Source organism: Scophthalmus maximus, chromosome 13, assembly GCF_022379125.1.
Source record: "Scophthalmus maximus strain ysfricsl-2021 chromosome 13, ASM2237912v1, whole genome shotgun sequence".
Taxonomy (NCBI): Eukaryota; Metazoa; Chordata; class Actinopteri; order Pleuronectiformes; family Scophthalmidae; genus Scophthalmus; species Scophthalmus maximus.
Window position 1 is genome coordinate 16,423,232 of NC_061527.1, and position 13,905 is coordinate 16,437,136.

The 13,905-nt window shown below is 43.9% G+C and overlaps 1 protein-coding gene across 6 annotated transcripts in view; it reads left to right on the plus strand.

The window, feature by feature from the left end:
* Positions 1 to 9,838, plus strand: part of celf5a (cugbp, Elav-like family member 5a) — a 172,473-nt gene extending 162,635 nt beyond the window's left edge. For 4 of the 6 annotated variants that reach the window (XM_035646997.2, XM_047336927.1, XM_047336929.1 and 1 more), the window contains exons 8-12: positions 1,643 to 1,855; positions 2,160 to 2,252; positions 3,339 to 3,482; positions 5,939 to 6,102; positions 6,798 to 9,838. In XM_035646997.2, coding sequence (XP_035502890.2) covers positions 1,643 to 1,855; positions 2,160 to 2,252; positions 3,339 to 3,482; positions 5,939 to 6,066 — 578 coding nt within the window. In that variant the 3' untranslated portion in view covers positions 6,067 to 6,102; positions 6,798 to 9,838. The remainder of the gene's footprint in view (positions 1 to 1,642; positions 1,856 to 2,159; positions 2,253 to 3,338; positions 3,483 to 5,938; positions 6,103 to 6,797) is intronic. The other 2 variants (XM_047336931.1, XM_047336928.1) reach the window with 1 other exon arrangement.
* Positions 9,839 to 13,905: the final 4,067 nt, after the last annotated feature.

Consider the following 13,905-nt stretch of genomic DNA (forward strand, 5'->3'; position numbering starts at 1 on the left):
TGATAACCTCACATTAACAGCCCCAGCCTGTTACGTGTGTTGCAGATGTCATGTCCAACTGCTGACCCAGGAACTTGTGTAATACCATGTAAGAGGGGTCCACACAGCCACCTGCCACTACCTCTGCCATTCCTACTACCACCATAACTGCTACACACACATAGATGCACACTCCCACAGCACTGCTAAGCCTTGGAAAATGAATTTGCCTGATGATGGAGAGGGTGCATTATCTGGCGGTACAGTAGTGTGCGTGTGGCCCGAGCAGACTAGCTGTCTCTAGTCCTCAGAATGGGAGCGGCAGTCTCCTGGGTCCTGGTAGGAGAATGGGCTGAAGCTGCAGTCTAATTCATCACAGCCCCGCACGAAACAAGCAATCGTGGGGAGGCTTCAAAAAAAAAAAAAAAAAAGGAAACTAGTGCAAAAGACACAACAGCTCTCACTGGACCCGGGCAATTCCCCTGGTCACCGCAGCAGTCGGCCTGACTGTCGTCCTCCTCATAACTTAAATGCTAAGGAAGGAAGAGGGAGAGGGAAAGAGAGAGGAGAGGAGAGGAGAAATCCCTTATGGATATGTAGAAGATATTACTCAGTGGTGGGAGGTTTCAGCATGTGACGTACAGCATATTTACCCTTATATTAGCATAGATTTCAGCGCGTGCTATGTGTATACGGGATGTGATTGTTTACTCTATCTGGACCACCTCTCACAGGGGATTCTTTACCGAGGCACCAGATTGTGGGGATATGGCCTGCTGGAGGGTTTCCGTGACAACCTGGGCTTTCTGTCCAATCAGGGCGAGGGCTTCCAGATTGAGAGGTGGTCCTCAGGGGAGCTGTACTTCAACAAGCTTGGATGCTTTGCCACGGAGCAGCCGTTTGAGAGAGACCATCACACAGTGAGACTCTGCTCAAAATGGGTACTTTGACGTTCCCGGCATAATTGGAAACACTTTGAAAAGGAGGGTCCTTTTAAAATGCATTGAATGGGAGAGGACAGGGAGCATCCAATTTCGATTCCACTCATGAACCTTCCTGCAGCTGCCTTTCAGACGTGTGCCATATATGTTATGACCCACCCATTTGTCAAACTGCCAACTGTTGTTGTTTTGTCTTTTTATGATGTATAAAAGTAAGAGGCATCTTTGTGTTTTTGCTACCTGCTCATTCAAGCAAATCCCCATCTGTAATCCCCTTCTATCTAGTCTAGATCTTTTTCTTTTTTCCCCCCCCTCCCTCTCAGAAGTTGCATAGTGGTTTCATCATCTTGAGCAGTAGGAGCCAGCAGGGTATCGCACAAACACTACAGACAGGCTCATTTTTCACAGGTTGACTTCCCCGCTATCCTGCAGGATGTGTCACGCCAAATGGCAGATATGTGACAGACTCGCGTCACACCCGTGTCCTTGCATTAGAGAGGAGATGCAGTGCAGCTTCAGGTCGCAAGCTTTGTGTGTGCATGTGTGTTATCTGCTTGTGTGTGTGTGCGCGCGCGCAAGTCTTCTCACAAAGTGGGAAAGCATTTCACTGTGTACACATGTTTATGTCTGAACACAGTTTAATAGATTTGTGGTAACATGTAGAGCCACGCAGACGGAGTACTTCTGATCCGGTAACAGTGAAACTTTTTTCTACCAATCAGGCCTCAGTTCTCCACCAGCCAACATCACCACCTCCGCCGTGCCCAGCATTGTCACACCCATTGTCAACGGATTCACCGGCATCCCTCATCAGCCCAACGGACATCCTGCCGTGGAGACCATGTACACCAACGGCCTGCCGCCCTACTCCACCCAGAGCCCCACCGCTGCTGACACCCTCCAGCAAGCCTTCACCGGAGTGCAGCAATACACAGGTGAGAGCCAGCGATTCCCTGTGTACAATATTGTATTTCTGAGGGTTTTTACAATCCACGGTTAATGCTAAATGATTATCTGCACGGAAACAAATACTGTAGTCTACTGTATAGGTGTGAGACTGTATGCATTCACATAATATGGTCCACTACCTTAGAACATAACATCAGAGGGATTCTAATTACATGTTATGTTTGTGTGATCGACCTTAAGCATCCTTGACCGTGTTCTCCGTCGGATCGCCGTTTTCTCCGCTCCCCTCTCCTTTAATCTTTCTCCCTCCTTCTCTCTCCTTCTGTGCAGCGATCTACCCGGCCACCACACTGACTCCCATTGGCCAGACACTGCCCCAACCACCCCAGGTCATCCAGCAGCAGCAGCAGAGAGAAGGTGAGGGTGAGAGAACATTATTACTTTTACACTTCATACATCTCATCCTGTGTAATGGATATATAAAGAAGATGATCATGAGAGGCCAATATTAGTTTTGCGCGGAACACACTGCATTCTCTGCAATACATACGAAGCGAGTGTGAGGGTCAGACAGTGCTATTACTTTACCACCGTACACATCGCATTCTAGATCAATAACGTGGAACGGCTGAGAGGGCAGTATTATTAATGCAGTTCACGTCTCATTTTAGGTCATAAAGCATAAGGACGATAGAATAATATTTATACAACAACAGTACATTATAATGTATATACATTACAAATGTTGAAATTGGGTTATGTAGTATCTACAGAGGCCCATGCTTCTTTTTTTTCATAGTTCAAGCTTATATAATCAAAATCTTAGCTTAGTGGCAGTGCAACCCTGGTGGATAAGATTAATGTAATTTAGGTAGACAGGTTACAAGAAAACTGTGGTCGCATATTTGAAGATATTCAATATGAGCAATGTCATGGTGTCCGCTCACACCTGCTGAATGTAATAATAACGCTTAAAAACAGAAGTTTGGTCTCAAATTTTGAAAGAAAAAAACCCAAACATATCAGACAGGTGATGTGGAAGTAGGATTATAGGTCATATATGACACAATTCGGTTTTGCACATCATGTACATGTAGAAAGACACCGTTGGGTCAGGGGAGAGCTGGTAGACAATTGTGCTGCATATATATAATCTATTCTTATTTCAAGGATTAATTGATAGATTTTTGTATGCATTCATCACAGTGTAATAGTTGCTCTGTTAGAGTTCGTGACCATAATCTAGATTTAGTCATATCCACATTCAAATGCATTGTCAATATCCATGCATTATGAGAAAATTGAGGCAAATACTTTTCAATTTAGTCTTAGTGTGTTCAAGAACAGTAATGTTTTAGTGCCGATAATGTCACTGACATCCTGGAAATCTACTGCCACTATCTTGATTTAATGGAGGCAAGGGGCTGCACAGATGAAAATACCAAATCCACAGCTGTTTTTGCTGTTGACCGCTAACCCCTCCGTCTCGTTCTCTCTTTCTGTATCCAGGTCCGGAGGGTTGTAACCTGTTCATCTACCACCTGCCACAGGAGTTTGGAGACAACGAACTCATGCAGATGTTTTTGCCCTTCGGCACCGTCATCTCCTCTAAGGTCTTCATGGACCGAGCAACCAACCAGAGCAAGTGTTTCGGTGTGTTACTCTCAGACTCTCGACGTGACTCTTACCATTTCTTACTCCAAGAAAAAGCTTTGAAAGTTTACTTATAATTTCTTGGGATTTTTTTTTTTGCCTCTCAAACAAAGATAAAATGACGGCAGGTCCGGATGCACAAGTCTCTAATGCAATTCAGAATATCTTCAAGAAGTAGAGAGCCATCCATACATTGTGAAAAATCCTTACTGCATATTTTAATAAACATTTTAAAAGTTTATGCAGTATATACTTTCCAGGCTTGGGCAAAAAGTAACACTTGTATGTGTGTGTAGGCTATACAGTGTGTATGTAGTGTATAAACAATATATAATATATATACTGCAATACAGCAAAAACTCTTATTTTGTGCAAGAGTGTGTGTGTGTGTGTGTGTGCGCGTGCGTGGGAGCGCGCGCGAGCCCTGACTGACTGACCTGAATTTGCATCTTGATGACAGTCGTGTTTTGGTATCAGCACCATGGCAAAAAAATGTGCTGAGTACATTGTAGCCACACTCGCCATGATGCAGTCGATCAGTGTCCATGTCCTTGGTTCTGTTTGGCAGCTGTGTGACCTGGAAACCTCGAGGTGCTGTATCAGCATCAACATTACCGTTCTGTAACCCCAATATCTGTCAATACCCTCAATATCCTCCGTGCTGCGGCTGATTTACACACCGCCACACCCCCTGTCCCATTTAGCTCCGTCAGCCTACACACACACCGAGAAGCTCCAGGGCTTATAGAAACTTTGAGGGGGCAGGCAAGGGATGTCAGGGGGAAAGGAAGGCAAAGGACATTTAAGGATCAGCATTTGTTTTCACTTCGGGGAACCATAGAACCCTTGGCAAAATTGATCGCCAGTCCTGACTCCCTGGGGGGACTTAATAACATATAAATTCATGAAAGAAGAGCTATTTGCAGTATTGACTTATACACTATGCATTTACAACATAATGTTAGGCCTGGGGAAGGAGGGAGCGCACTGGTGTAATTAATCTAGAAAAGAGAGAGAGGGGATAAACGTGGATTGATGGTGTGTAAAAGATTGGAAAACACGGAGAAAGAGAGGAAGCACACTTGTAATGTGTGACAGGACTGAGCTGGGGGCTTAGAGCTCTAAGCTTGCATCACCCCTCCATCTCATCTCCGCTCCCCAGCTCCAATGTGTCCACCCGACGGTGGGTTAGGAGGTCACCTCCTCTCGCTGCCTCTGTACTTTCTTCAGACTTCCATTCCCCCTTTTCTCCGAGCTGCCCAGGCGTCGCCCTAACGGGCCAGCGTAGAGCCAGGCAGGCCGGCCAGACATCTCCCCCAGGTGGCTGTGGAGACGCTCATGTTTATCTGGGGTTTATTTTTTTTTTTTCTCGTGGGTCATCGACTTTTTCTAATGACACCACAGACACAGGGGAGCGCACCAAGCGGAGACGCACTCCACTGCCGTTTCTGGTCACTGGCTTCTCAAGGCTTTATTTTTTCACGTGATGGAAACAGGATGTTCAGCATAGGTTTGAGGAGGGGTGTGTTTTGGGAAAATACTCGGAGGGTTTTTTTTATATCTGCAGCAGACTTGTCTCCTCGTGATTAACTGTGTTTGCTCTTGGGTCGCTTGAGCTACTTTGTGCATTGACATGTCCTCATTCATTTATGTATTTTGGGCTTTCTAAGGATTTCAAATAGCTACACTGACATGGACATTATTAAATTATAGACGGCAGATATTTAGTCGGCTGACCTGGTCTCTTATTCTGATTACTATAGTGGATTTAATTTAGATCACTGATTGGTCTGGGCTATCAAAGCCACCTTTGTAAGAGACCCAGTGACATTTAACGGTGAAAATGATCAGGTTTTATTCCTGTTTTAAAATCGGCAGTTGCATCCTTCTTACCTCTAACATTCTGGATCTGTTTTTCTCTACTACACGCCTCGGTGAAGGCTCACAGAGCAGTTTGATATAACGTCTCTTCCAGAAGAAAAACAAACTGTCAACCAGGGGACGAAATTCAGACGGTGATGCTTTTAGACAGTTGTTGCACTTAGAGTCCCACCATTGTGTGTTATTTTTGGCTTTGACTTAATGAGCGGTTGTGCAGCAGGAAGCAGTCGGTCAAAGTCCAGCCCTAACACATTGGTTTACACGGTGGACAAAACTGAACACTTTAAACAAACAGACTGGAAAGATTATTTTTTCAAAACAACTTTATAGCACATCGTCCCAGGCAACTGAGCATCTATCTGCCAGGCAGCTTTGTGGTGCAACATGTCTCAACAGCGCCATCTAGATTCCTTCAGGAGATCGACAGGCCATGGTGATCAAGCTTATATTTGACTCTCGAGTCAATTGCAACAGATGTATTCTGTAAAGATTGAAACACATTTTCATCTTAACAATCATTTTGACGGTCATAATTGCATTATACTCAAGTTAATATAATGTGTGTTTCTTTGCAGGTTTCGTGAGCTTTGATAACCCTGCTAGTGCACAGGCAGCTATTCAAGCCATGAATGGCTTTCAGATTGGGATGAAGAGGTTGAAAGTCCAGCTAAAGAGACCGAAGGATGCCAGCCGCCCTTACTGACACAGCCTACCTTCAGTATTCATTGCAGCAGCACAGGTGAGTGTCGGGGCACGGTCACCGGTTCAAGATCTAGATCCTCGGCATTGTCTCCGTTGAAGCTGAAGATTTAACTCTGGATTAAAGAGTGGCAGTTGGCTTTCCCTTTGTACTTTCCACTTCTTGTGATGGCCTGAGGAGATACAGTCTTTTACCTCTGCCAAGGAGGTTATACCTGTGTCAGTTTGTCTGTCAGCAGGATGAAACCAAAAGTTGACATTTTTTATTTATCACTTTTCTATCTCATTGTGAGATACATTTTGACATTTTCATCAATTTCTCAGGAAATGATGTTTGGCTCTCGATCTGACATATTTAAGATTGTTTGGCCTTGGCAGAGGTATGAAGTCTTATCTATTTAACATATACTAAGTAGTTTAATAAACTGCATGTTCAGTGAATGTAAAACTAAAACCCTTTGAGGTTGTCCCGAGCTTCAGAATCTGCAGACATGAAGAAACTATAAGAGTTGATTTCATATGCAGCACAGCAGGCATATTAATTATGGGAAAATCTGTCATCGTCTTGATTGACAAAGATTGATTGGTGTGCCAGTGTGGGTTAGCTTTCTCCAGACCATTACTCTGATATAATAGAGCCATATTGAACTACCCAAAGTTTAAAGGAATGGATCTTTGTAATGACAGTTTAATGAGCAGTGAGATCTGAAATTGCCTTTTTCTTCTATTTCCCAGGTTTTAGAGGACACGTGAAGATGTCTCTGAGGAGTGAAACTTTTTTTCTTTGAAAGCAAAATATGTTTTAGAAAAATCAACACATACGGAATTTTTGAAGACATATCAGCATTTACTTATGAAGATATAGGTTGCGGCAGAAAAAAAGAAGAAGCGGAAGAGGAGGAGGCGCTTCACCGGAGGACTTTACAGTAACAGATGGCACAGTGCAAGAAAGACAACAAAAAAAAAAAAAAACGGAAAAAAAGATGTAATGAGACTGAACAACAGAACTTTTTCTTGTTGAGACTTGAATTGTTAATTAAGCAACAAACTTACAAACAAAAAAGCAGCAACAACAAATAGATTTCTATATACATATTATATACACATATATATAAGGAAAGAGGCGGTTGCGGCTTTTACTGTACTGGACAAATGAGGGTTAAAACTTGAAGATCAAGAAAAACGGTGGAAAAAAAGAAGCTGTTCTATTCGTCCACTGGCAGACTTTCTTTCTCTTTCCCTCTTTCTCTTATTCTCTCACCGTCTCTCTCAGCAAGCGCAGAACTATGACTCTTGCAGGTCACTGAGGTTTCCATTAGCAACAGTAGAACTGCAAATCTTTCACCCCTAAGGGAACAAAGGACCAAACATTTTTATTGTTCTGAACAGTGATATATAGTATTAACGATACTAATACTACAAACTACTAATAATAATATTAAAAAAGTTAACTTAAGAAGAAATACTAGCTTCAGGTTGAAAAAAAAGAAAGAAGAGGAAATGGGTTTTTGTTTCTTTTCCTTTTACATTTATAGCTACTGGGTTTGAAAATATTAAAGCAAAACAGAAAAAAAGCATTAAAAAATGAAGCTATACTATTTTAGCAGCGTAGAATATGTGGGTTAGAAATTGTCCCGGGCATGTTTTGGTATGTTCTTTTGCCACTCACTGCTCCATCTGCATCGCAGTATTTCATCTCGGACGTGTTATTGTGTCGCTGCGGTGCCACAACCAGCCTCTCAAAGAAAACATCACGGCGTGCGACGCCATCATCGGCTCTCGTCGGCACATTACAGTTCCATAATTGAGACAGGAGTCATTCCGTGTCATCATTAAGACCATATCACAGATAATCTGACCATAAAGCACTGTGGTAAAAGTGCCACCCGGCTGAGCTGGATACGCAGCAGTAAAACAGCACAGCATCTGTAACTGCTTCATAAAATATACAAATGAGCCTGACTGCAGTTGTGAAAATGTCCATCGGCGTGTCACAGTGGTCCCGGCCAGGTCGTGCCCTCTCCTGCTGCCAAGCTCCTCCAGCTGCTCTCAGCAGGCGAGAGCAGCCCCCTCTGTCTCCTCACCCCCCCAAGTGCCAGCATATCACTCTCTTGATAAGGGACCATCAGTTCGCGGGGGCCCGAGAGCGAACCCACAGCATAATTAGGATAATGATAATATTGATCAGATGGGGAGCAGCACCGCGGGGCAAGGGATGCACCATCAATTACACATTGCCATTTTGAATGAATTGAGTGAGTGACAGAGTTCATCCTTGTCTCCGTGGTCGGGTGGGAGTCTTTTCACTATTACCCATATCGTCTCAGCAGGGACCCCGAACCCTGACAGAGGCGTTGCGCCCTGCGGGACACGATGACGACACTTCAATGTACGCCATCATCACAAAGAACCAAAAAGGGTCAGAGACAGAAACTGTACATGTTGTTTAGAAGTTCTTCAGTGAAGAGCAGCTGTATATTGTTCCCCCCCCCCCCAAGGGTGTAATAGCACAGTGAGAGCTTGTACATGGTGAGGAACAGCCTGGCATTACCAGCCTTAGGAGGTCAAATTAAGAGCAAAATGATCCATCAATTAGACAGCAGCAGGCCTGTAAGTGTAGCTGCTACAGCTGCTGCTGCTTCAACAAGACGACAGCTCACCATTAGCACCGATCACACATGGCTGCTGTACAGCGTGGTCACGACACATCACGCCATATCGGATATGATTCATTAACTCGGAGCGCGTCATCCGGGGGCGACGCCGTTATATAAAGAGACGCGGGACATCCGAGATGAAATCTGCTTGTTTGCACCCCCCCCCCCCCCCATTTGTTCAGTTAACATTCGCTCAGTTGTCTTTTCATTTCGAAATATTTCCCATCACGCCGTTCATGTTCTCAGCTTGCCCTCCGAGGCAGCCTGTCCCTCGGGACTCTGAGGGGCCTCAGTCATCAAATCACAGCGCAGAGTCAGAACACATGAGGTACAACAAATATTAAGAGCAGAATGACTTCCCAGGTCCCGATGCCTCTATCCCTTCTGTTTACTGTGTGATGACTGCTTCAGTGGATCAGTATTATTAGAGAGGGGGTGAATTTCATTCATCAGTAGACCTTTCACGGTTGTTCCCCTCGTTCACTGTACATTGTTCTGTTGCAGGCAATACTTGGACGTTGTAGGTAGAAAGTCTTTCAAAAAAAATGCCTTTTTCTTCTATCATGAATTGCCAAATTATGCAAACATATCCACTGCATCTCCTTATCAGAAATGTGTGCCAGATTTAAGATAACTTATTAACGTGTTGCTTTTCAGGAAATGTTCAGTAGTATGAAATATTGGATTTTGTGATATAGAGTATCAGTGTAGGGGGAGGGTCTGTTTAAGCTGTAATGATATACAACAGGGGAGATTTCATATAAATTTGCCAGAAGACATCTTTTGTCCGCCCCCCCTCCTCGTGAGTTACTGTTAGTTTCCTCACTCCTGTCAGGGTCCAGCAGCTTTAGGAAGCTGTGATATATGCCCCCCTTTCCCCAGGCCATACAGAGCCTTATAAACCCATTCAAAAATCTTTTCTTATGGGATTTCAGCGGGAGAGTTTTTCTAAATTATTAACATCAAATTAAATTTGGCCTTCTCAACAGCTTGGGTAATGCAAATTAAAGATGCCAGCTGTGGCTGAAATTTAATGAGTTTGAAAATATGTTGAGTTAATTTCATTCTGCCAAGAAATGTAAAAAAAAAAAGCAAAAAAATAAAAAAGCAATTTGATTGGGCACAAACCCTCACTCGAAGCAGTGAGGGTTTGTGGGTGGAGCCTTTGGAAACCTGATATAGTTTGCGGTTGTGTATGTGGCGCAAGAGCCTTTATATACACACTATCTGCTATAGTCAGGAGGGGAACGGGAAGTAATGATTTGACTGAAATCCAAGAAAAGAACTGAGCAGTTTGACATTTTTGAATTCCAAGAACTGAATGGAAATCCACCCCGGAAGAGAAAGAATTCATCATGATGTTATTTTCACATTTGCCTCCATTCTTCTTTTCAAACCATTTTTTTTCGGAGCATGCTCAACGGGGGCAGGGAGGGTGAAAGATTATGACGAGGGTACTTCTTGTATTAACAGTATGATTCTTTGACTATGGTTTGAATGCTAAGGATAGTAGCTTATTATAAATATGAAATCTGTATATTATGGAAAATCAGCACAGGACCTTTCTTTGGGTAAATATAGGCTAGGTTTTTTGAAATGGGGGGGAGGGGTTTGGGGGAGGGGAGGGAGGGAGGGTCGCTTTATAAAGAGCTTGATGTTCTGGTTTCTTAGCACAAAGCAAACGAAAACATGTGAACAGCAGTGATGAGTCTGTGACGTGGACTTCACTGACCCGCAGGGCCAACGAGAGGGATCTCAGAACTATTCTTTAAAGCCTGGTGGAGAAAATGCTGTTTACAGGTTGTATTGTTTTTTTCTTTTCTTTTCTTTTCCTTTTCAAGGAGAGCGCCACCTGTTTTTGTGGCAGCGTCAGTACAGCATGGATTAACTGACAGGGAAAGCAGTATCTTTTTATTAAAAAGGAAAAAAAAAAAAGTTTAAAAAAAAAACAACAACCTATGTGTTCTGTATTAGCCTGAGAAACCAAACTTATTCCCCCCTGTTGAAATTTCTTAATACTTGCTGCTTAGATTACTTCATATTAATCATTAATGATTGAATCATTTTATATTTAATTATCCGATCAAGTATGTAACTTGATGCTTATTTATTTATTAATTTATTTATTATTAATTTATTTATTTATTTAGCCACGTTTACTTATTTTTTCTTTTATGGTTATGATAAGATAAAGATATGTATCAAAATGAAATGCTTATTGGGGCTTTTCTCTCTTTCTCTCCTTTTTTTCCAATTTTACAATAAAAATTCAAACTGGATGTTTTGTTTCTGGCGCCGTGCAGTGTTGAGGGGGTGCTGAGCCTGGAGGGCGAAGAGGGGGGGAGTCGTTGCACAAGGAGTCGCTCCCTCTCTCCGGGACCCTGGAAGCTGCTGCGGCCTCTGACACCTCGTCCCCTGACCACGCCAGGCTAGTGATGATGATGATGATGATGATGAGTGTCATAGAAAGAATAACCCCCCCAGAACCTGTTATGTTAACATACAGTATTAGTAGCCTTTGCATATGATCTGAGTCGGTTTCAGGAGTCAACTTTTACAATTCATCCTAACCGTGCGGATGCCTCAGTGGTGTAAATAGACCCGTGCCCTCCTCACATGGAGACTGATATGGATCATCTGTCACTGTGGAGACTGAGGGATCCACCGGTTGGCACGGAGACAAGTGATGTGCACTGCTGGTCAAAAGTTCAAGAACACGTCCGTTTTTGCAGCTGTTATTTTAAAGTTTCAGGGTTCAGTGTTTCTGAAATGAAATCGAAGTGGAGATTTTTGAAAAACAGGGAATGTTCTCGTCGGACTAAATGCAATCTGAATGGTTTGATTCATCCGGCAGCTGAACACACTTGTGACCTTCCTCCTACGATGAAAATCCAATATTGTTCAAAAAGTTCCCACAAATGAGATGTGTCTTTTTCTCCCCATGTTGACAACAATGTACTGTAGTTGCTGTAGTACCCTTTTGTCCTAATAATGCATCAGAGGGTGTAGTATCAGAGTACAGATACTTTATTCATCCCAAGGTCTGCCTTCGTACAATTTAAAATGTGTTAGTGAGTACTAACACTTTGGACCAGTGGTGCATGTGTCAGGACATATTGTACAAGATGGGAACAGACAACAGTGAACATCAGCCAGTGTCACACAGAGGCTGTAAGAGACAGACAAGAGGGAAACTAATGACATTATACTTTACACAGGTAGTGAGCTGTGAACTGATATGAAAAAGGCATCAAGTGTCCGTCACGTTCACACAACTACTGAATTGATTCGCTGCCAGAAGCTGAGTCCGATGCCTGACGTCTGTCCACTTGCCTCTGCACATGTACACTTTGAAATGATCACCTTCGTAGATCAAAAGTTGGTGTGGCGACAGATATGAAAGGAGAAGGAGGGGGTAAAAAAAAAGGTAGAGCCTCTGGCTCATGAAATAAATCGTCCTAATTACAATAAAGTGTGGCTCTTGGTCAGTGTGCACGGCAGGCAGTTCATCTTTATTACAATCAGTTAATGAAAATCAATCCCCTTCCTGATAAACTCTTATCTCCACGGCCTCTGCGCGCCCCTCGTGCAGGGAGATAATAAATTAGGCTAATATTGCCTTTGATGAGGGAGTGAATTGCAAATTATTGTAACTTTCCAAGATTTATGATGCAGATGCTTAATTTCCGAGCTGGTTTTTTTTTTAGGGGGCGGGGGGTTGTTAAAAGTTTGGTGACACGGGCTCGTTAATAAAAATACACAATCATAGACAACCAGGTGCTCTCAGCTGTTCTCCACAGTTACAGTAGCAGAGCCGCCTCAGACCTGGTGCTCCATGTCCGACCCCAGGTGGGACGCAGTGTGTTCACCATCATCCGCCTGCCGATCACAGTGTTCCCCCTCGCCACAAAACAGCAAAACCTCCATCACAGAAACCAGGAGGACGTATGATTTGATATGTAGGTCAATATACCATTCTGCAGCGAGCCAGTGGGTTGAGATGTGTCTCGTTGCTCGCTGTCACTCCGATTATTGAGCAGGCGCAGAGAGATGGAGTCGATCAGGTATGAGGGAGCCTGCGGCACGAGAAAGCTGCGTAATCGCTGCGACTGGAGCCATCTAACACACACACACACACACACACACACACACACTGCCTGAGAGAGCAGTAACTTCTCGCTCTTTGTTCTCCAGCACTGACCCGTGTAACAGGGTGTAATGTATGTATACGCTGGACGTCTTCTGCTCGGTGCCACGATCAGACTCTGAGCGCATCATTACGCAGAGGAGGGGGAGAGGGAGGGAGGAGAGGGAGGGCGTCTTGAGTCGTCAGGAAGTGCAGCAGTGATGCTCGGTGATCATCTCGAGAGCTGCTTGTGGAACTATGGGCAAACACAATCTCAGAAAGAGCAGCGGAACGAGTTTGCGCCTCACGTCTCATTTGGCATCGCCGGCCGGAGCAGGAGTTTAAAGGATGTTTTGTAAATATGCTCAGATCACTCCTCGTCCTCTCCGCTGTCTTGTACTAACGTCATCGTCATGCAATATGTATCTGAGGCCTCCAGTCGCCTCCCTACCCCGATGGTACCACCCATTAAATATCAGTGCCAGATGTAAATTCAAGCCCCGTAATGCTTCTCAACACTTGATCATCATCTTGTGATGCGAGTCTCTCCTCATCAAGGCCACCTCGGTTAGGTCGGAGGACCACCCTGCATCAGGGCAGCCATCAATCTGTCCATTATCAATCAGGCAGAGGACTCACACACCACTATCTATTTATCTTGCCAAGTGCTCTATTAATATCAAATTAATTTCCCCGTTGAGAGTATCAATCACTCACAGCATTTTTTTTTCTCTTCTCTCAACTCATTAGCTCGGTAATTGTCCTTGTTTACAGGGGAAAGTCAAGACAGGACGGCGCCGAGAGGCTGGGCGAGATAATCTATACACACAAACCTCTTGTTTCTATGTTGACGTACTGTTTAAATAAATAAATAAGCTTTTTAAATGTCCCAAAGTCATCAAGAGACTCGCCACCTTTCAACAGATGGAGAGGGAGGTCTCACGTGGAGTTATATGTAATGCTGGTACAGTGCTGTCAGATGGCTGCATCCCAACAGATATCATGAATCACGACTGGGCACCTGGGCCTCAGGAGCACGTCTCATGGGATGTGATGAGTG